This window comes from Balaenoptera musculus, chromosome 7 (genome assembly GCF_009873245.2).
Source record: "Balaenoptera musculus isolate JJ_BM4_2016_0621 chromosome 7, mBalMus1.pri.v3, whole genome shotgun sequence".
In the NCBI taxonomy this organism is placed as follows: Eukaryota; Metazoa; Chordata; class Mammalia; order Artiodactyla; family Balaenopteridae; genus Balaenoptera; species Balaenoptera musculus.
In genome coordinates, this window is record NC_045791.1 from 61079360 (window position 1) to 61102826 (window position 23467).

General features: G+C 36.5%; 1 protein-coding gene across 1 annotated transcript; it reads right to left on the minus strand.

Annotated features, from left to right (window-relative positions):
• Nucleotides 1-706: 706 nt before the first annotated feature.
• Nucleotides 707-2652, minus strand: LOC118898091 (heat shock cognate 71 kDa protein-like). The gene is given in 2 exon segments (XM_036858029.1): nt 707-1404; nt 1407-2652. Coding segments are annotated over 2 exon segments (1938 nt in total). The 5' UTR covers nt 2647-2652.
• Nucleotides 2653-23467: the final 20815 nt, after the last annotated feature.

Below are 23467 nucleotides of genomic sequence, written 5' to 3' on the forward strand. Positions count from 1 at the left end.
GTTGTTCTTGTTAATGCCTCACCAGAGATATAGTATATGAGATTCTCAAATGCAACTCTCTTTTTAAAACCAATCCCAAGGTAGATCTGCCTTTCTTAAAATTACATTGTGTATCTAGAAAACACTCCTCTGTTCCTAGAGTCACCCTTGCCACTCTGCAGAGACCTTAGTGTTCAACCTTGCTGACTTGTTATTCCAGCTCTGCTAAGGCTTTTTTATTTTTTTATTCACCGCATGTCGGTGATGGTGAGTTTTATGTGTCCACTTGGCTAGTTTTTCATTCAGACACTAATCTGGTTGTTCCCTGAAGGTATTTCTGTAGCAATGATTCATATCTTTAAATACTTGACTTTAGGTAAAGGAGGTTATCCTGCTCCTTTAATAACAAATAACTAATAGAGTTTGTTATTATTTAACGGGTAGCATGTTTACATAACTAATATTTATGAATTGCCCCCTTTTTTTATGGTGCCAATTTTAAATACAGTTTTATTTAAGACATTGTATTTTCCACTTATAATACAGTGCTTGTAAAGTGCAATGTTATTTCCTTTCCCCGTGGACACATTCCATGTTCAAGCATCAAGAATGCCCAGTTTACTATAGCAGCTCAACTTTAAAACTGCCATGGAATTTGCTACAAATTTGGGTCCTTCAGTGTTTTGTGGAACAATGCTAAACCTATGCTAGGGTCAGCTAGGCTGGCTTAATCAACCTCTTCAGTGGTGGGCCCAGAGGAGGCACCACCAGATGGAGGAGCTCCACCACCAGGGAAGCCCCCAGGCATTCCTCCTGGCATGCCTCCTGCACTCTGGTACAGCTTGGTAATGATGGGGTTGCAGACTTTTTCCAGCTCCTTCTGCTGATGTTCGGCTTCTTCCTTCTCTGCAGTCTGGTTCTTATCAAGCCAGTTGATTATTGCATTACACTTATCAAGAATCTTCTGTTTGTCCTCATCATTAATCTTGCCTTGAAGTTTCTCATCCTCAACAGTAGCTTTCATGTTGAAAGCGTAGGATTCAAGAGAATTCTTCGAAGACACCTTATCCTGCTGCTTCTCATCTTCAGTTTTGTACTTCTCTGCTTCCTGAACCATGCGTTCAATGTCTTCCTTGCTCAAATGGCCCTTGTCATTAGTGATGGTAATCTTGTTCTCTTTTCCTGTGCTCTGATCCACAGCAGAGACATTGAGGATGCCATTGGCATCAGTATCAAAAGTGACTTCAATCTGAGGAACACCATGGGGGGCAGGAGGTATGCCTGTGTGTTCATACTTGCCAAGCAAGTTGTTATCCTTGGTCATGGCACGCTCACCTTCATAAACCCGAATGAGTACACCGAGCTGGTTGTCAGAGTAGGTTGTGAAGGTCTGCATCTGCGTCTGCTTGGTGGGAATGGTGGTGTGCGCTTGATGAGGACAGTCATGACTCCACCTGCAGTTTCAATTCCAAGGGAAAGAGGAGTGACATCCAACAGCAGCAAGTCTTGAACATTTTCAGATTTGTGTCCAGACAGAATGGCTGCCTGGACAGCTGCACCATAAGCAACAGCCTCGTCAGGGTTGATGCTCTTATTCAGTTCCTTCCCATTGAAGAAGTCCTGTAGAAGTTTCTGAATCTTGGGGATGTGGGTTGAACCACCCACCAGGACAATATCATGGATCTGAGACTTGTCTAGCTTGACATCCCGAAGGGTTTTCTCCACAGGGTCCAGTGTGTCACGGAACAGGTCAGCATTCAGTTCTTCAAATCGGGCATGGGTAATTGAGGTATAGAAGTCGATTCCTTCATAGAGGGAATCAGTCTCAGTACTGGCCTGGGTGCTGGAAGAGAGAGTGCACCTAGCACGCTCACAAGCAGTATGAAGGCGATGGACAGCCCTCTTGTTCTCACTGGTGTCCTTCTTGTGCTTGTGCTTGAACTCTGCAATAAAATGGTTGACCATTCGGTTGTCAAAGTCCTCTCCACCTAAGTGGGTATCTGTAGATTTGACCTCAAAGATTCCATCCTCAATAGTGAGAGTTGACACATCAAACGTGCCACCACCTAAATCAAAGATCAGCACATTTCTTTCTGCTCCGACCTTTTCGTCTAAGCCATAGGCAACAGCGGCAGCAGTTGGCTCGTTGATTCGAAGTACATTGAGCCCAGCAATAGTTCCAGCATCTTTGGTCTCAGCCTGACGCTGAGAATCATTAAAGTAAGCGGGTACTGTGACAGCAGCATGGGTAACAGTCTTCCCAGGGTAGGCTTCTGCTATTTCCTTCATCTTTGTCAAAACCATGGATGACACCTCCTCTGGATAGAAACTTTCTGTCTCTCCCTTGTATTCTACTCGAACCTTAGGCCTGCTTGCATCATTCACCACCATGAAGGGCCAGTGCTTCATATCAGACTGGACAACAGCATCGTCACGTCTTCGCGCAGTGAGGCGTTTGGCATCAGAAACCGTGTTGGTGGGATTCATTGCAACTTGGTTCTTTGCAGCGTCACCGATCAATTGTTTGGTATCAGTAAAGGCGGCATAGCTTGGGGTAGTTCGGTTCCCCTGATCATTGGCAATTATTTCCACTTTACCATGCTGGAAGACACCCACACAAGAATAGGTGGTGCCAAGATCAATGCCAACTGCAGGTCCCTTAGGCATGGTTGCTGGAGCGTAGGCGCAGGTCTGCTGCAGGAGAAAACGGCAATCTGGAAAGCTGCCGCCGCATTCAATGAGCTTGCCCCATATTAACAAGCATTACTGAGTGCCTACCTAATACATCCTGAGGAGTACTAATTCTCTGATCTTAGAATCTTCATTAATTAACCTAATAATACTATCTCTATAGAGAGCAAGGATCTACAACGTGTGTGTGTGTGTGTGTGTGTGTGTGTGTGTGTGTGTGTGTGTGTGTGTGTGTGGTTTGTTCTGTTTGGTCATTTGCCCTCACATGCCTTCCTCCAGCATCTTTCTTCCTACATCTCAGGTCTCTGTACATTCTATCCTTGGTCACTTCTCCCTCTCTGTATTTCTTGGCATTCAGATTTCCTTCATTCCTTCCTACTTTTTTTTTGTTGTTGTTATTCCTTATTCTTCCTTGAGACAGTTTCACAAGCATCTTCACCATCTCTTCTCTAAGCAGATGATCAACCCCAGAGGGAAGATCCTATCACAAGCCATCATTTTCCCTGGGCTCTGGGCTACAGTTTGTCAGCGTGTGCGCCTGCATTTGTTGGTTCAGCATGGTACTTTGCGTGGCAAGCATTGTTGTCTTTTAATTCTACCTAGCGCTGGAACTCATTTCCTGTTTCAGGAGAATCCCCAGCTCCCTGTTCATAGAGGTGGTGAGCATATGAACTCAGCTCACCCACTGTCCACAACTTCAGGGCATTTAGACTCCTGAAGGCACTCAGACACTGAGAGTTTGGTTCTCCCTCTGTGATGGAGAGCAGGCAGAGGGCAGTGAAGCAGCTATTGCAGGATTTACAGTTGGTGGCCCAAGCAGATCACGGCTGGAGTCTGAATCTGCTGTGTTCTCTTTTCAGAGTTTGGTTCTTCACACTTTTGATGAGTTCTGTGAGCTATGCAAGACCTTTCCAATGTGTTCCTTTTCTGCTCAATTTAGCCAGTATTGTTTCTGTTGTTTGTAATCAGGAACTGTGACTGCCTAGAACACTTTAAATGGGTTATGTCGTTTTAACTGTGGTGTCTCTGCTAAGTGATGTGGGAGGATAAGGGTGGATGGGCAGGCACTATGTCTGCAGTTTGAAAAGGCCTCTTTACCCCTGGATATCCTGATCCAGAGACCTGTACCACTTGGCTTGCTTAATAAATGGTAGTAACTTGATAACTGATTGAGTTTCTAGAAACTTTGCCAGTGGTTTGCTGAGAGGGTGATGGGCAAACATTCCTAGGACCACTCTGCCATGGGTTCCCTGATATATTATTATCAAGTTACTCTTTGTGCCTACGAAGTGAGAATAAGTCAGTTCCCAACCTAGCTGAGAAACATGTCAAATTACAAATGAGTGAATATGTGTGATGAACTTGCAACCCCATGAAAGAAATGACATAGAAATGACAGGTCCTTGTACTGTTAGTCATTCATCAAAAAATTATAAGAATTACTTTTTCTATCATAAAATTAGTAAATGTCTAGACCATAAAACTTAGAACATATAGAATATCATAAAGGAGAAATAATAATTTGTAATTCCAGGACTTAGAGTTAATATTTTGTATAGTCACTAAAAGTTTTCCAAAGGCAGCAATATTTCTTTGCTGTTCTGATTACAGAATCATATGAAGGTTTGAGAATTAAGTTCATAGTTTTTAAATTCACGTACAAATTTCCTTGATGTATTAATCTAGAAGCTATTGGGGAAGGCAAAATTTCCCCCTATCCTTTTTGGTTCTTTTGGCTAGTCTAATAATTAAATTGACACAAGGCATATTAACAGGACAAAAAAATTAATTTCATATGTATAAAGGCCTTATAGGTATATGACTCAAAGTAGTGACTAAAGCAGGTACCTTTTTTACCAAGAAACAATAAATTTGTGAGGAATTGACAAGAAAAATAAGTTTGGGCTTGCAAGAAACAAGGTTTGTTTATACAGCCTTCTCAGATTTGAATTCCCCATCTCTGGTGATAAGGATGTCTCTGTACCTCCTGGTACAGGGAAGTTACCTTTCACATGGGAGATTTATTTTCTTCTTTCAGGGGGGCAAAGGAGGGTCAGAGTATCCTTCTTGCATTGGCTGTTTCTTAAGTAACTTTAATTTAAACTAATCAGTACACCAAGTGGCATATTGGGGGTGGTCTGCTCTGATCCCCATCATGGCCAGATTATGATTCTAGAGAATGAGTAGATATTAGTCAGTGTTCTTTGGTGAGTGTTTGGTGCTCCAAGCAAAGAGCAGGGCAGAAGGCCAAAGTCTGTGGATGTGGAGAAATGGGTTTTGTCCAGGGATGTGGACATGGTTCAGGGTGGCTGGAGGTCAGTGGAGAAGTGGGTCAGTAGGCAGGTATTCCTTCACAGATGGCTCAGACGTTTAAATTTTATCCTGAAACTAGAGAAGATCTTTATAAGGACTCACAGCAGAAGAATGAGTTAATCAGATCTGCTTTCTTGAAATCTGATTCATCAGCAGTTTGATTCATCAGAGAGGACTGGGGATGAAGAGTAGGGCAAGACCACAAGCAGGCTACTCCGTTGCAATAGTCTAGCAGCAGAGCCAAGACTAGGAACAAAAGCAGTGGTGGTGGCATGGAGATAAGGAAAAGACTATAGCATCACTGAGTAAGGGAAACCAGACAACTCGCTGACTATTTGGGTATAAGGAGTGAGTATAAGGAGTGAAGAAGGCCACCTTACTAAGCTATGTGGTTGGTCACCATGTGCTTAATCACAGAAGTAAAAGAAAGACGCTTTCACATCTACTCTAAAATTTACTCTCTTAGCCACGTCTCTGAATAATGAGACTGGGAGGAAAAGGCAATGGTTAAACTCACATTCTCACCTACCCTGTTCTTTCTTGGTTCCATTCAGGAGCTCTCAACTTTTCCCAGAGGAAAGTAATAAACCAAGTTCATACTAAGATGTTGCAAAGAGGTTTCAGTCAATGTGGACCAAGGATTACCTGCATGAAAATCTCAAAGGGGCAGGGCTGGATATCTGCATTTTAACAGGCATCCAAGATGATTTTTATGCCCAGTAAATTTTGGTAACCACCGTGACAGAGACTTAACATCTCACCTCTCCCAAGAGTATTTTAAGAGAGGAACACAAAACAAAATAATCCAATTCAATAGGTGTTTATTCAGTATATCTAATGCCTTTGCTAAACACTATCTGCTCTTCCAGATTATATCTATCTACAGGGGAACAGATGGGAAGGGAGGGAGCGAGGGACAGAAAGATCTGCCCACAGGTCAAATAAGTAAATAACTAACGCTAGAATTTAGATATTCTTCTGCAGGTCAAGAGAAGAGATATTTTTACAGTACGAATGAGGTAATTCCTCTCAGGAGGCCTTAAATCCTAATCCTTGGGTGAATGCCTACTCTCTTTCCACCACACATAAACGCTGTCTTTCCAGGAGAACTCAGAAAATAAGTTTTTGTAATTTTTTAAAGTAAATCTTAGAGATTTCCCCCAACTATTGTTAGAGCCACAAATAGGACCCACCCCAACCCTTCCATAAGCTTTTATTGCCTTTGTATTTGCAATTGTAAATGGTTTTATAGTGTTGTTCTAGATAGTCTAAACATAATTGATTTTAACAAGGAATTGGCAATAAAGCTCATTTCAATCCTTTCGGTTTAAGTGAAAATTCATAAAAAGTGAACTAAGAGATGTAAAAAATTGATTAAATCTTGGAAACCAATGTATGATCTAAAATAAAAATTCCGTATCACAAAACAATTACCTCCAATGATTTAAAAGGGAAAATTTAAAAGTCTGATAATTTCATTCTTAGCTAGATAGGAAAAAGTTGAACACACTGTACTGACAGTGTTTAAACCAGAAAACATATTCAACATCTGTTTAACCTCAATTGGAATGAGAGCTCCTTGAAAGTATTTTTTATGCCTTTTAGATTGCTTCATATCATCGAGAGACTCCATTTCCACTATATATAACTACCTATTGAATGTGATGAACAGCTTTACAGGGGGATTGGGCTATAGCTGAAAATACAGAAAATTCAATAGATATAAAAACCTGGCTTAGTTTTCATTGCTATTGTAATAGAGTAATGCTAGATCATTTTAGGTTAATAGAGCAAAGTATTTTTAGAAACTTCTGGACCTTAAATAGGTTCTAAAGCAGTAGAAATAAGATTTGAGAACTTTAAAAAAATGGGAAAAGATTCACATTTACAGCTTTGTCATAATGTGAAAGCAAGCATTAGAAAAAAATTTGGCTTATTATGATTTTTAAACAGTAAACCCTTTATTGAGTATAAGCTGAGCTCGACAAAGAAAACTTATTTCAAGAGTAATAGCTGATTTTCTGTAACATTAATATGAGCATCCATATCTAGCACCCTCCCTCCCAGTTGACTAGTGAAATGGAAAATAGAATATAAGGATGGGGAAGGCTTTATCAAGTGGAAATTAGGAGAATGAGATATTCATGCCCAGAAACTTTGAGCAATTTCTGCAAGGTAAGTACAGACATAATGTAGCTAAGAAAGGGAAGGACAATTTGTAAATTCCCACCTATGAAGTCATGACGTAAGTACAAGAGATTCCAACATCCTCCTACCCCACCCCACGCCAGTGCCACACGGTCATCCCTAACTCATAGGGGCAAAGGCTGGAGGCAAACCCCCATATGGCTGTGTCCGCATTAGCTGGGGAAGCCTTGGTGATGCTCACTCGTCCACCCCCCATACAAACACACTTGATGTGGACTACCAAGTCAGGCAGAGAGCTGGCATTTGGCCGTGGTCACCTTGCATTAAGAGGAAGTGGACAAGGTTTAGCATACAGGAGAAATGAGGGTTGGAGCAGAATACTCCAGCACATTTCTGGCTGCCATATCTAAGAAGAGAAAGACACCTTCAATCAAAAGTAAAGTTTTCTGCTGCTGCTGCCTCAGTCTCAGGTGCCTTCCAGACTGGTCCCAGAGAAGGGAGATTCTGAAATAGCAAAGTATCACTATAGCAATTCTGAATTTTCTTTTTCTTCTTTTATCTAGACCTGTCAGGTTAGAGTAGGAGTACAAGCACTCTTACAAAACCAGTCTCAGCACCTGCCTAGACAATAATGGAACTTCCTCTGTACTAATTGTAATGATGTTGATTATGATGGTGATGAGAACAGTGACTATAATGGCAACTACCATTCATTAAGCAATTACCATGTGCATGACACTGTGCTAAACTCTTTCTGGTATTAAATCAGTTAATTATAACTGAATTTAATAAACAATCATATTTTTAATGATCATAATCATACTTTTTATAGTATGTGCCATTATTAGGAATATTTTATAAATGAGGACTCTGAGCTTAGAGAGACTTACTAACTTGCCCAAGCTTGTTTATCTAGAGAGAAACTGAGTTAGGATTTGAATTTAGGGTGAGAAAACAGAGAAACGTCAATGAATTTAAGAGACGGTAGGTATCTACTCTGAGAAATCCGAGCAAACAAGAGAATGAAGAATACAGAAGTTTGAAAAATCTCTAACTCATGTTCTTTAAAGGATACTATGTTTATAAAGTTAGAGGAAACAAACATGAAATGAGACTAATCTAAGATCTGAAAGGCCTGAATGTAGTTTAAAAGAAATAAAAAGATTGCTTCCATACGAATTTAAAAATATTTTGTTCTAGTTCTGTGAAAAATGCCATTGGTAATTTGATAGGGATTGCATTGAATCTGTAGATTGCCTTGGGTAGTATAGTCATTTTAACAATATTGATTCTTCCAATCCAAGAACATGGTACATCTCTCCATCTGTTTGTGTCATCTTCAATTTCTTTCATCAGCGTCTTATAGTTTTTGGAGTACAGGTCTTTTGCCTCCTTAGGTATGTTTATTCCTAAGTGTTTCATTCTTTTTTGATGCAGTGGTAAATGGGGTTGTTTCCTTAATTTCTCTTTCTGATATTTCATTGTTTGTGTATAGAAATGCAACAGATTTCTGTATATTAATTTTGTATCCTGCAACTTTACCAAATTCATTGATGAGCTCTAATAGTTTTCTGGTAGTCTTTAGGATTTTCTATGTATAGTAGTAATACGTCATCTGCAAACAGTGACAGTTTTACTTCTTTTCCAACTTGGATTCCCTTTATTTCTTTTTCTTCTCTGATTGCTATGTCTAGGACTTCCAAAACTATGTCGAATAAAAGTGGTGAGAGTGGGCATCCTTGTCTCATTCCTGATTTTGGAGGAAATGCTTTCAGCTTTTCACCATTGAGTATGATGTTAGCTGTGGGATCATATATATGGCCTTTATTATGTTGAAGTATGTTCCCTCTATACCCACTTTCTGAAGAGTTTTTATCATAAATGGATGTTGAATTTTATGAAAACCTTTTCCTACATCTATTGGGATGATCATATGGTCTTCTTCAGTTTGTTAATATGGTGTATCACATTGATTGATTTGTGGATATTGAAAAATCCTTGCATGCCTGGGATAAATCCCACTTGATCATGGTGTATGATTTTTTTTTAATGTATTGTTGGAGCCAGTTTGCTAGTATTTTGTTGAGGAGTTTTGTGTGTGTGTTCATCAGTGATATATGCCCGTAATTTTCTTTTTCTATGGCATCTTTGTCTGGCTTTGGTATCAGGGTGATGGTGGCCTCACTGAATGAGTTTGGAAGTGTTCCTTCCTCTGCAATTTTTTTAGAATAGTTTTATGATAGGTGTTAACTCTTCTCTAAATTTTTGGTACAATTCACCTGTGAAGCCATCTGGTCCTGGACTTTTGCTTGTTGGGAGTTTTTTAATTACTTATTCAATTTCAGTACTGGTAATTGATCTATTCATATTTTCTATTTTTTGCTGATTCAGTCTTGGGAGATTGTAAATGAAAAAAGATTGCTAAATGAAAGCACAATGGAGGCAGGACACATTAGGTTAGATAAAATTAAACCAATACTATAGAAAATAAGTGTAAGAATTCTCCCAAAATTTAGGAAAAGAAGTAAAATAATGAGAGAAAAGATAAGAGACCCAAAGAACAGATCTGAGAGATGTAACATACAAAATAGGAATCTAAGGAGTAAAGAACTGAGCAGATAGAGAAAACAACAATAAATAATAAGAAGAAAGTTTTCCTTAAAAAAAATTTTTGTCTTCAAGGCAAAAGAATTAGAAAAGTTATAGACAGGAAACAAAGATTTCCTACCAAAAATGAACAAACAAACAAAAAAGGATAGTCTAGCAGAGAGAAAGAGAGAGGGGAAAGATCATTAGTAACAATCTAGAGGGTGAAAGAAATAAAAGATTGTGACTTGAACTGTCAAGTTGCTGTTTATGAACGGGGGTAACTGAAAGTTATTATCATATATGGAAGGATCTAGAAAATCACACAAAAGGGCCCTTCCTAAAAAAAAAACAAAACAAAAACTCTCAATCAGTTCTTTAGGCTAAGATTTTAATCAAAATAGACAACACAGGAACAGGGAGCTAGTAACATTAAGAAAATTATTAATGTACAACAAAACCAGTGGAACATAAATGTTGTGATAACTATAATGCATTGATTTTTCTATTACAGTAACAAATCACCACAAACTTAGTAGCTTAAACAACACAAATTTATTTTTTTACAATTCTGCAAGTTAAAAGTCTGACATGTGTCTCTTTGGGCTAATATCAAGGTGTCAGCAGGGGAAGTTTGTTTCCTTGCCTTTTCCAGCTTTTAGAGGCTGTCAGCATTCTTTAGCTGATGGTCTCCTTCCTCCATCTTTAAAGCCAGCAACGTTGCATTGTTTGGGCCATTCCTCTATAGTCACATCTCCCTCTGACTCTCTTCTTATGCCTCCCTCTTTTTAAGGAAGCTTGTGATTAGATTGGGCCCACAAGGATAACCAGGAAAATCTTGCCGTCTCAAGTTCCTTAACTAAATTGCATCTACGAAGTCCCTTTTGCTATGTAAGGTAACATATTCACAGTTTCCAGGAATTTGTTCTAATTGGAGGGGAGGGGAATTTTCTGCCTATCACATGGTAATAAAACAATGTAAACATCAAACCTATTCTGAAATTACTGTAAAAATTAGTATTTTAACTCTTATTCTAAGGTTTCATGATTATGTGTTTTCCTCATATATTTCTTTTGACTCTGGCCTTAAATGTTGCTATTCTTGATTTTGCAAACAGACTTCTAAATTCCTATCTTTGGCTTTTGAAACCTGACACTGATTTTAGTTTCTTCTTCTGAGTTGAAGTGAGTATAGGACCGCTCTATGGGAGCGCATTATATAATATTACACTCCTATGTAAAATCTACAGATAGAGATAAAATTAAAATGCTTATTATCTCCACTGTTCCACCCTTGGATGGGTGTGTGAAAGAAGGGAGATGGGGGTTGATATACTTACAGAAAAATGAAGACATTCAGGAGAGCCAAAGTTTAGAGTATGGGGAGGGTAATACAAACTCATATATAAAATATAAACTAAATATAAATTACAAGATGATTCTTAGATTTTTTTTGGTTTGGTCTATATTTGAAGCATGAAGTTATGATTTTTAAAACTATAAAGTGATAGACAAACTTTATATGCATATAAAATATAGACATATACATATATATTTACACATGTGTATGTAGATATGCATACAACATATCTGTAAGTTATCAAGAAATAAATAAGCTTTCACCTCAGAGAAGCTGTTACTTGAAGCAATTTTTACACGCTATTGCGCAAAGGGTAGAACTAAGAGGAATGTAAATATAAGTTACGCTTGAAAACCTGCTTTGGCTAAAACCCTGAATTCTTTTTAAGTGATGAAAGAAAAATGGGATTACAGTAGATATTTCCAATCCAGTTTTTTAAAAGTAGTGTTAATGTCTGCCTGTTAAAGGAGGTAATTATTTGTAACCTAAATCTGTTGATGTTTTTGTTGGACATTGATTCATTAAAAGAAAATTCATAGGCAAGACATTCCTGCCAGTTGTCTGAAAAGCAAATTGAAATAAATTGGCAGGAGGGGTTTAGGCATGAATGAGAACTCTGCTTGCCTGCTTCCTTTCCAACATGGGAAAAATTTGCGACATTATTTCTAAACTGGAAATTTTGATCAGATTATACCCAGGCTTCTGAATTTTAAAAAAGTAACTATACAAGGAAAGTATTGGCAGGAATTTTAAACTATTACATATATTTGAATGAAGTATATAACTAGATCTATTAAATTCAAAACCACATTTTAAGAACGATATGAATGAACTCCCAGGTAGTTGTAATTGAGGTGGTGGGAACCATGCTGTAAAACAAATGAGTGAATGAGTGGGAAAAGTTTCATTTCAAAAAAATAAGTCTAAGAAGAACGTGGAGCAGACTTATTCCATGTTGCCCTCTGGGTTAGGTACCTCCTAATTGCCACTTCAGACCCCATCTCTACCTTTCTAGACCCTGGGGCCTACAATTCCTGCAATTTCTATACTCTACAATTTCAAGACCAGGGTTGGCAAACTTTCTATAAAGGACCAGATAGCAAATATTTAGGCTTTGTAGGCCATATGGCTTCTGTTACAAATACTCACCTCTGCTGCTGTAGCACAAAATCAGTTATAGGCCAACGTTATATATTAAAAAAGGCTGTAAGCAAAAAAAAAAAATCTGTGGGCCTGTTCTAGACTCCAGCCTTCAACTCCCTATAGGTACATGAGGCTGGGGGGTATGTGGTTTATAGACCACAAGCCTTGTGATATGAGGAGATCTTAGAAAATAGGATTCTTAGGGTACGGGGGGAAAATATCACAAATAGTACAAAGATAGAGCTCCCTTTCAAATCATAAGAAAACTATCAGACCTGTGAAATGACTCAGTTGTCTGGAAAAACAGGGAATCATTCTGAGGAATTATTTTTTAAGGCCCCCAAAATAGAAGTTTATTTATGAAATAAGAAAAGAAAACATGGTAAGGGGCAGTATCATTGACAACCCTCCAATTCTAAGGCCAGAGACAACCCTGCTTAAGAATGAAGCTGGAGCAGGACAACAGAGAATCCCCGTACCACTGTTGTCATAAGGTTAGAAAGTACCAAATAACAAGCAACACATATCTGTCCCTGAGAAAGAGCTAAGAAAATTGAGATACAAGCACAAAGGGAAGGCTGAGAGCTGAAGGTGGGACAAGAGCATTGAGGAAAAACCTCTGGCTACACAGCTCCCAAGATTAACGCGAGATAACTCTGAAGGGGACAGTAGCAGCAGCAAAAATCAGACCAGCTCAGAGACTGCATAAAGTGATACAACCTCCCACACTACTGGTCTAACAGAAGAGGCATACCCATTCCCAGGCATAAATATTATGTGACTCAGTTCCTACTTATGCTACACACAATAACGGGCATTCAAAAAAAAAAAAAATGAGACACAAGCAAGAAAAAAGAACCCACTGTCAAGAGACAAAGCAAGTAACAGAACCAGACTCAGAAATGACCCAATCATTGGAAATATCAAACAGGGAATTTTAAATACTATCATTTATAAATAATAACTTATTATTATAGTGGAAAACATAGTCAACAGGCCTGAACAGATATGGAATTTAACAAAAAAGATGTAAGCTATAAGAAATAGTCAAATAGAAATTCTAGAAATACCTTCCAAAAATGAAATAGAATTTTTAAGACTAAAGAATGAGTGAATGAATGAATGAATGAAAATAAGAGAATTTAATATCAGCAGACCTACACCACAGGAAATTTAAAAACAAAACCAATCCACAGGTCTTTAGGCAAAAGGAATGTGATACTGGACAGAAACATGGATCTATACAAATATGTGTAAATGAAGAATTCTAGGAGCAGTTAAAGTGCAGGTAAATATAAAAAACATTTTTCCTCACTTGCATTTGCTCCAGAAAATAATTGAATGTCTAAAGAAAAACTATTAGTTATGCATTAGGGTTTATGGCATATATAAATGTATCATGGATGACATCATTTACATCATTGGCAGTATGCTGTTTTAAGAATTGCACTCTAAATAAGGCAGCATAATATTTGGAGTATACTGTTATTAATTAGTGATGCACATTGAAAGCCCAGGGGCAACCACTACATTTTTTAAAAGAGGTATATATAATCTAATAATGGAGATGAAATAGAATTGTGTAAATTCATCAAAAGTAAGCCATGAAAAATAGACAAAAACAAAGAACAGATGGAACAAATGGAAAACAAATAGCAAGATGGTAGATTTTAATTAAACTGTATCAGTATTTAGTCTTTTAAAAAATGGCTTAAATACACCAATTAAAAGACAGAGACTGTCAGATTGGATAACGTCTTAGTCTGTTCAGGCTGCTATAACAAAATACCATAGACCAGGTGGCTTATATAAAACAGAAATTTATTTCTCACTGTTCTGGAGACTGGGAGTTCAAGATAAGGCACTGGCAGATTTAGTGTCTGGTGAGAGCTCGCTTCCTGGTTCCTAGATAGTTGTCGTCTCACTATGTCCTCACATGGCGGAAGGGGTGAGTGAGCTCTCTGGGGTCTCTTTTATGAGGGCACTAATCTTATTCATGAGGGCTCTGCCCTCATGACCTAATCACCTAAGGCCCTGCCTCCTAATACCATCACATTGAGGGTTAGGATTTCAACATATGAATTAGAGAGTGGGAGGTGGCACATTCAATTTATAGTAGATAAAAAGGAAGACCCAACTTTATTCTGTCTAGATGAAAACATTTAAATATAAAGAGATATGTAGATTAAAAGCAAAAGAATGCAAAAGTATATGCTGTGCCAACACTAATCAAAAGAAAGCTGGAGTGACTATATTAATATCAGACAAAATAGACTTCAGATCAAGGAATACTACCAGGAAAAAAAGAAGGACATTACATCATGATAAAGGGTGCAATTAAATAATAAGACATAGCATTCCTAAATTTGTATGCATTTAACGACAAAACCTCAAATTACATGAAGCAAAAACTGATAGAATTAAAAGGAGAAATAGACAAATCCACAATTAGTTTTGGAGACTTCAATGCTTCTCTCTCAAAAGTCAATAGAAAAGTAGACAAACTGTAAAGATACAGAAGATTTGAAAAACACTATCACCTAACTTCATCTAATTAACATTTATAGAATGCTTAGCAATAACATTAGCAGAGTACACATTTGTTTTAAGTACTCATGGAACATTCACCATATTCTGATACATAAATCAAATATTAACAGTTTTAAAAGAATTTAAATCATATTACATGTTATCCATAACAGAAGTCAACTAGAAATCAGTAAAGACATTTGCAAAATATCCTAACATCTAGAAATTAGATAATACACTGTTTTAAACAATTCATGAGGCAAAGAAGTCACAAGGGAAGTCACAAAATCCTTTGAATTGAATAAAAATCAAAACATCACATCAAATGTTGTGGGATGTTGCTTAAGTAGTGCTTAGAGAAAAATCTAGACATGAAATGCTTACATTAGGAAAGAGGGAAGGTCTTAAATCTATTATCTAGGTTTCTACCTTAAGAAATTATGAAAAGAAGAGCAAATTAAGCCTAAGGAAAAAGGGGAGAAAATTACGTTTAATCAGAAGCATAAAAACAATAGAATGAAATTAAAAACTGGGTGTTTTTTTGACAGATCAATAAAATGATAAAACTCAAGCCAGGCTGATCAGGAAAAAAAGAGAGAAGACACAAATAACCAACACCTGGAATGAGTAAGGAACATCACTGTAGAACCTATAGATATTAAAAGGATAATAACAGGCTATCAGTCCTTAAATTTGACAGCTTAAAAGAAATGAACAAATCCCTTACAAGACACAAACTACCAAAGCACACTGAAGAAGAAACAGATAATCTGATTAGTCTGACATCTATTAAAGAAATTAAATTTGTACTTAAGAAGTTTCTAAATAATAAGACTCCACGCCTAGATGTTCTCACTTATAAATTCTATCATACATTTAAGGAAAAAAATTATAATTCTACAAAACTTTTCAAAGAAATAGAAGTTAAAAGAACACTCTTGTTTTATGAGGCCAGTATTACCCTGATATCAAAACCAGTTACAGTATAAGAAAAGAAAACTATAGAATAGCCTTCATGAATATATATATATATATATATATATATATATATATATATATATACACACACACACACACACGCACACATATTTTTTTTTTTAGGTGACAGGATCAAGTGAGATTTGCCCCAAGAATGCAAGCCTAATTCAACATTTCAAAATGAATCAAAAGGCAAAGCTATGTTGATGAAAAACCAATCAGTGGTTGCCAGGGGCTGGGCTGGGGCTTGGGGTAGAAACTGACTACAAAGGGGCCTGAAATAACTTTTAGTAGGGATGAAACTTTACATATGTTGATGGTTATGGCAGTTACATGAGTTTATACATTTGTCAAAATTCATAGATCTAAAAAAGGTGAATTTTTAGATTCACTAAAAAAGGTGAATATTGTATGTAAATTATACCTCAGTGAATCTAACCTCAAAAAAAAATTGTCACCCTACATTCAAGCAAAATAAGAACAAATTTATTTATTTCCTCAAATATTTCTTGAATGTTTGCTATGTAAGTGACACTGTTTGAGGGCTACTATCTAGATATACCTTTTTCTTTTCATTTTCTTTTAAGTATAATGTGAGTTGTGTGTGACATATTGATTTTTTTCCAGTAAATATTTTCATTGACATAAAATACTACCTTAATGGCCCAATTAAAGTATTATTTAAGAACGCTTTTTCTACTTTTTTTAAAATTCTGAATTCCCTTTCTTTTCATGATAAATCTGTAAGCAAGTAGGTGAAATCATGAACATAAAACAATTTTGTTTCAAAAACTATTTCAGAAATTCACAGTGAAGTAAATGATGTTTTTGTTCTTGTTCTATTACTTGGTAAGGACAATTGTTAGTCTAACCATCATTTTAAAATTAGGGTAAATAAAACTTTTTCTATACAATGCTTTTGACAGCATGCTGTTGTATGGAATGAGAAGGAGGAGTGAAGGAGTGTCAGAAATGATGCTGGGACTTTGAATTGCTTTTTTTTTTTTTCATGAAATACATTGATAAATCACTTATCTCATATAATAACCCACAATCAGTATGCTATAAAACTCATTACCATGAATTAGAGAGAAGTGAGAAATGTTAGCTTATCCTTTAAGTGTTAAGGCTATAATACTTAGCATCATTTTAATGAGTTGCCTGTGATTTATTCGCCATTGAGTATTAATTGAAAAAAAGACATCTCAGATAATACTGCTCAATGAAATAGATAAAGGAGCATTTTTGGAAATAAAACAATACTTTGTATAGAATTTCCTTCTAGACACATATTTGGTGTAACAAATCATTGTACGAATTTAGAGTTAAAGTGTATTTCTAAGAGAATATATGTGTTCTCATGCATGAAGCCCTCTATGCCATATGCTTTGGTTGGTGCAGGCTGAAATCTGCTCAAAGGGTGGTAAATACATTTAATATTGACTAGTGTGAACTGGGCCATTTCACTATTTCAGAGTAAGCAACTGATTTCGCTGTCCTGTTTATAATATTACTGCTTTGCATGAATGGGAAGAAAAACTCTCTCCCCAAACTTTCACTTATTTTTATTTCTTATTATACAAATATTTTAGAAATTATAATTAAACACCAAATAAAAGGACAGCATTTGTTCACAATCTTGTCACATCCACAATCAAATTTTAAGCTTTCTATTATCCTTTTGAAGCCTCGACAATCTGTCTATAAAATTTTTGACATAGTAGTAAACATAGTGACAAAACTGTTTATTCACCAAATATTTATTAAGTGCCAACATTATTTTAGGAGCTTCAGATATAGCAGACCAAAAAAAATCTCTGCTTTCTTGAAGATTAAATTCCAGGGGATTGAAGACAGATGATAAAAAAAAAAAAGTACGTTATATTACTGCTAGAAAGTGATAAATACTTTGGTTAAAAAATAGAGAAGATATGGGGGGTGTCGGTAGTGCCAGGGTAGGGGGAGGTGCATTGCCATGATAAATACTAGTATAAACTGAGTAGGTCTCCTTGAAAAGGCGACACTGGAACGAAGACTTAAAGGAGGTGAAGTGGTTAGCCTTGTGGATGTCCGGACAGGGGCCAGAGCCAGACTGAGGCCCTAGTGGGAGCAGGAATGGAGGCCAGCATGGCTGGAGTGCAGGGACCAATGTGGAGAATGGTAGGGGATGAAGAGAGACAGCTGGTAGGGGAGGGGTCGGGGAGGACTTTGTGAGCCACTGCAAGGCCTTTAGCATTTGGGTTGTATAGTTATCTTGTATTCTTGTTGCTTCTTTTTTCCCCACTTACCATCATATCAGAAACATTTTCCATATCATTTCATCCTCTTCTACATCAGGTATATGGCACAATAGAAAGTAATTCCCCCATTGATGTTAGCCTGACCAATGGAGCATAAACAACCTTCTATGAAAAAGAAAACGGAAAGATACAAGTCAGTTAAATTTTACTTTTGGAATCTCTCATTTTTCTCACGATTTATTTCCATTTTTTTCTTTCTCATCCCCATTACCACATATAGGTGCCTAGAGGGAAAAAAACCTGTTCTAATATTTGTATACCTTAAAGTATTAGAGACTTGATATATATATATATATATATATATATATATATATATATATTTGCTGACACTTCTTTATTTTGGATGTGGAAAAAGCAATGTTTAACACAAAAGGAAACTGCAAAGAAAGAATTTCAGGCATTGGAACCTTCTCCCATCATGTGTAAGGAAGACTTGTTTCAGGGGTGGCTAGGATATCGACTCAATAGTGGTTGATATAACAGATGAGTCCTTAATAAGCCAATGTGTTTACCCTCCTGTGAATGGCTAGAAATGGAATTTGGTCCAAAGATGACTATTTAAAACCATATAATTCTGAGGCACATATATCTTTAAGAAAGTCTGTCTTCTTCCCAGGAGATAGTGTTAGAATTGACCTGTCTTCACATCTCTATGCTAGCTATTCTACGAGCCTTACTCATTTTTCCAAAACTCTTGTCAGTGTCCGTTGTACATGCAATAAATAGAGACCAGGGCCTGCTCATTTCTATGAGACACTGTCATGCATTCACATTATTATTTCTTTTTTGATGCAACTGGCTAAAATGTGTTCTTAAAATGTGGCAATTAAACAACAGATTCAAATTTCCGTTTTTGCTTTCAAGTGACTAGCTAGTTAGATGATTTATATTTAAATGCTATCCAACCTATGCAACTGTTCATTATATTTATTTCCAGTGTAAATATAAACTTTAAAACAACAAAACTTAGAATAAGCATTGGTTACCTAAAAATGAATGCACTCGTTTCATTCCTTGTTATTTTGCCAATTTCACATTAGATTTGTTTCTATGTAGAAGCACATTGGTCAATCGAATTAATTCTCCCACATCTTCATCATTTATTCCTTACAGGAATAGTTATTCCTAAGACTTAAAATGAAATATTTCAGATGTTGTTTTGCTTGATTGCCATGTTATATTTAGGTAAGCATTTGCCTTTTAGTGCTCTCAAAGCTGTCTAATGTGATATACTATGAGTTTAATTTCTCTAAGTCCATACTTTATTTCATTGACATAAATGCATGGATTTCAGTAAACTTAAACTCCTATTTATAGGAGGCAGAATTAGCTTTAGTTACATAGAGTAGGTGTCCTCCTTTTTCCTCATTTTTGCTTCTAAACCATTTCTCCTTCAGCACTGCCTGCTTCTTTGAAGTGCATTTTATCAGTTTTTTTTTTTTAATTATCAGTTTTTCTTTTTCCTTTTTACTATCATCTACCAATGCCAGGAAACTGTCCTCCCCACGTGGATCTTATAGTTACTGGTTACTTTAATACGTGGGTCACTGTACTCTTCTTCATTCTAGTGATTTATTGTCTACAACAATGACCCCCACTCCTGGCATCCCAGTTCATTGGCACTTCCCCTGCAAAAGATCTTTTTCTCCTTATCTGCGCTGCCTTGAAAAATTTCAGTGTCAGCCATCTCCCTCTCTGACCTCCAGTCTTTTCAGTTCTGTGACTCTGTACCACCTTAGGACCCCCAGCCCATTCACTCCACTGTTTTTCACCCTCAGTCACCTCCATGTCCTCACTTAAGATTCTGGGTCTATCAAAGTCAACACAACCTTCCCCTCAACACCTTTGCCTCTCTATAAATCCCTCAATTCTCTTATTCTTTACTTATATCCATGAATATTAATGGCCACTCATATACTGCCAGGTAATAATATTATACCTCTCGAATAAACTGCCTTCCCTAGTCTGTGAAATGAATACTTCAGACCTATTCCTTTCTTCTTTGAGTTTCTAACACCTGTCCCTATACCCATCTTGGCCAATTACTGTCTCATATTTAGAGAGAAAATTGATGCTATCAGATTAGAACTACTCCCCTTTCCCACAACCAAATTCACCAACCACCCTACATCTACATCCACATTGCCATTAAAATAGAAAAAAAAAATCTCTCTTCCTTTCTAAAGTTAACCCTCCATTAGTGTTCTGGGTAACCTCCATTCGGTTCTGTGGGATAGTACCATGAAGTCATTAACGGTGAAGATAAGTTACTTGTGTGCCTTACTTTTTTCATCTATAACCTGGGGAACAATAAGAGTACCTCACTCAGTGGGAATGAGGAGTAATTAGTAAGTACAGACTCACCAGATCAGAGCTTGGCATAGCAAGTGCTTTACAGAGTTTAACCATTTTTATTTTTTCTCAGTTTTTATTCCTGGAATTTCCCCCATTATCTCCTGTATCAATTTCTCACTCTCACCTAGATCACCCCCATCAGTACACAAAGATGACTTAAAACTTTCTCTAGACACCAGGAAGGTCTACCTCCAACTATGCCCTGTGTTCACTGTATATATTCACTGTCTATACTCAGTGAATCTACTTCCTCATTTTCAGTTCTTTCTTCAACTCTCTTTAATCAAGTTTTCAAACCCACCGCTGAAATAAATCTAATAAAGGTCATCACAGCTGCAGTTGACATGGTTGGCTTCTGCTTTTATCTTCAAACTCTTAATTTTATAGGCTTTTCTTCCACTACACTCAGTAGTACTTACTACAGATTTACTCACTTCTTCTAATATACTTTTATTATTTATTTCCAGTTGGGAAACATTCTCCATGGGTCTCTTGCTATTTTCTGCACATCTTGCAATCAGAGGCACTATCTGTCTTTGGTCCATACCATCTTTTCAAGGCTTTTTGTGTAGCAGATAGCCTTGGAGGATATAGATAGTGTCCCTCCCCAGTACAAAGGGTAGGTTTGTTTACTGCCCAGTATAATAAAATAATGTCTCCCTTGTAGCAAAAGTGGAAAAGGCTAACTGTCTATTAGAAAGATTGAAGTTTCCTAAGTTCACAGTTCTTTAGGACACAAACCCACTGCATGTACAGCATCTACCAGACTCCTCTGTGTCACCCACCATGGAAACTGGGATATAAGCATGATGTAACATGCTGATGCTCATTTTACCTGTTATGCTATGAGTAATAAAATTCTTTGCCTCTGATCTAGGAACCTGTCTTCTGCTAAGATTCATGAAACTTTAGCAAGCTAATTTGTTAGCTTGAAAGAAGGGCAAAATCTCAGACCTTTCACAATTCTTGCCACTTCTCAGTCACCAGTTCTTCCTCTTAGAATGTTTTAAGCTTAGCCCTTGTCATTTTCTTTTCTCTGTCAGCATGTTCTTCCTTGACAAGCTTATGCAATATCCTGATAACTCCCAAATGTGTAATTGTAGCCCTGGTCTCCCCACTGAGCTGCAGATTCTTAGATTCAATTTACCTTAAACTTTGACTTAGCTATCTAATAACTATCTCAAATTTAGTATAGTGAAAATAAAGTAATTAATATTCACCACTCCCTGTTCTGCCCCAAATTTATTCATCCTCAAATATTTCACCTACCTGTAAATAGCACTAGTATCTACCCAGTTGTTTAGTTTAAAAACCTAGGTCCTGTCATATTTAGCTTTAAAATATATCATAAATTCTATCACTTCTTAGCACCCCACACCATCACCCTGATTTGAATCTCTTAAAGCTTACATCTGCATTATAGCAGTAGATTCCTAATGATTTCCTTACCCCTTAATAATTACCTATTTGTCAACCAAAGTGTTGTTTTAATCATAATCAAACAGAGTCCCTGCTTAAAAATCTTAATTTTTTATTCTCAGAATAAAATCCAAATTTCTTACCATGAATCATACATAATCTCAAAATCCAGAGGCAAACATGTTTAATAATTGTTTCCTTCTAATCCTTTTAACAATTATGTTTCCTTCTAATCTTGTTTGAATTCTCTTATGCCATTAAAATGCTTTGTGATTCATATTTTTAATGGCAGCATGATATTCCATCATATGAATGGATCATAACTTATGTAACTAATATCCTAGTGTTGGACATAATGATTTTCCTGAAGTCAAAGAATAGGATCTCAGTTTCACTTATTGATAGAAGTCTCCTGGCAACTATGAGAGAATACATTTTCTAGCAGAGTTAGGAAAGGAAGGTATGGTTTAAGAATGAACCACACCTAGATAATTAGTTCCCAACTAAGGACTCTGTAGATAAAATAAATTTAGCCTATTTTATGCATCGTAAGTAAATGCATAGAGTTAAGTAGTTTTATTGCATTTAAACTAACTGGTCTGAAAATAAATTTTGGAAGAGTTAGTTTAAAAAAGAGGTAAAGTGGTAAGAGGGGGCTGGATGGATCCATTTCTGAGACATAACCAATGTAAGATGTAAAGATCTTTTGGATTAGTGTCTAAAACAGCAGAGCCTGCTATTACGCTCAAATTGAATCATGTCAAAATTGGGGTGATTTGGAGGGAGAGGATCTACCAAATATCTATGCTGCAGGTAGTCTTCAAAATAAAGATGGATGATTCAATAATATTTACAAGGAATAAATAGTTACATTAGGATCATATGTATCCAGAATTTAGGTAATCAGTTTCAACAAGCAGTGATACTGTATTTTATCTAGGACAGAGATTTATTACCTTTTGGCAACACGGATTCCTTTCTTGATTTCTGATTTAAAATTTTAAAAAATCTGTCCAGGAAATGCATATATGTATATAAGTATAAAGTTTTGTGTATACATTTGGGCAATTCCAAGGTGCTCTGAAAAACATTGTTTCATTCTAGCTTAAGAATCACCAAGATGAGAATTAATAAAAAGTATTCAGAAGAATTCTCACAGTATCAAGAAATGTAGCCTACTAACAAAGGAAGAGTTAAAAAAAAAAAGTTATAAAATAATCACAAGATCTCAAAATACATGGGAATTTACTGCAGTGGCAAATGGCTCTATATATCTCATGTGAGAAATCCATAATTGTTTAATTGGATCTAAACAGAGTGTTATGAAAGATGTTCACAGCACATTCTCTGAGTTATAAAGAATAGCTAAATCATCTTTGGAGTTTCTAAGAAGGCATTTAATTTAATAAGGGTTTCATCAAAAAAGACTTAGTATTAGAAATTTAAAAGGTGATATGTCCAGCAATTCCGCTTAAGAGACCATCTCATTCCCCAATGATGCCAAATAAGCAAGTTGCTATTATAACAATATCAGTCTTCTAACAGTCTTCCTCACATACTTGAAACTTTTCTTAGTTATAAGATCACTTCAGTTAAGAGGAGCATTCAGGGCATCACCTTTTAAAAACAATTTTTTTTTCTTCAAATATAGTTGATTACAAATATT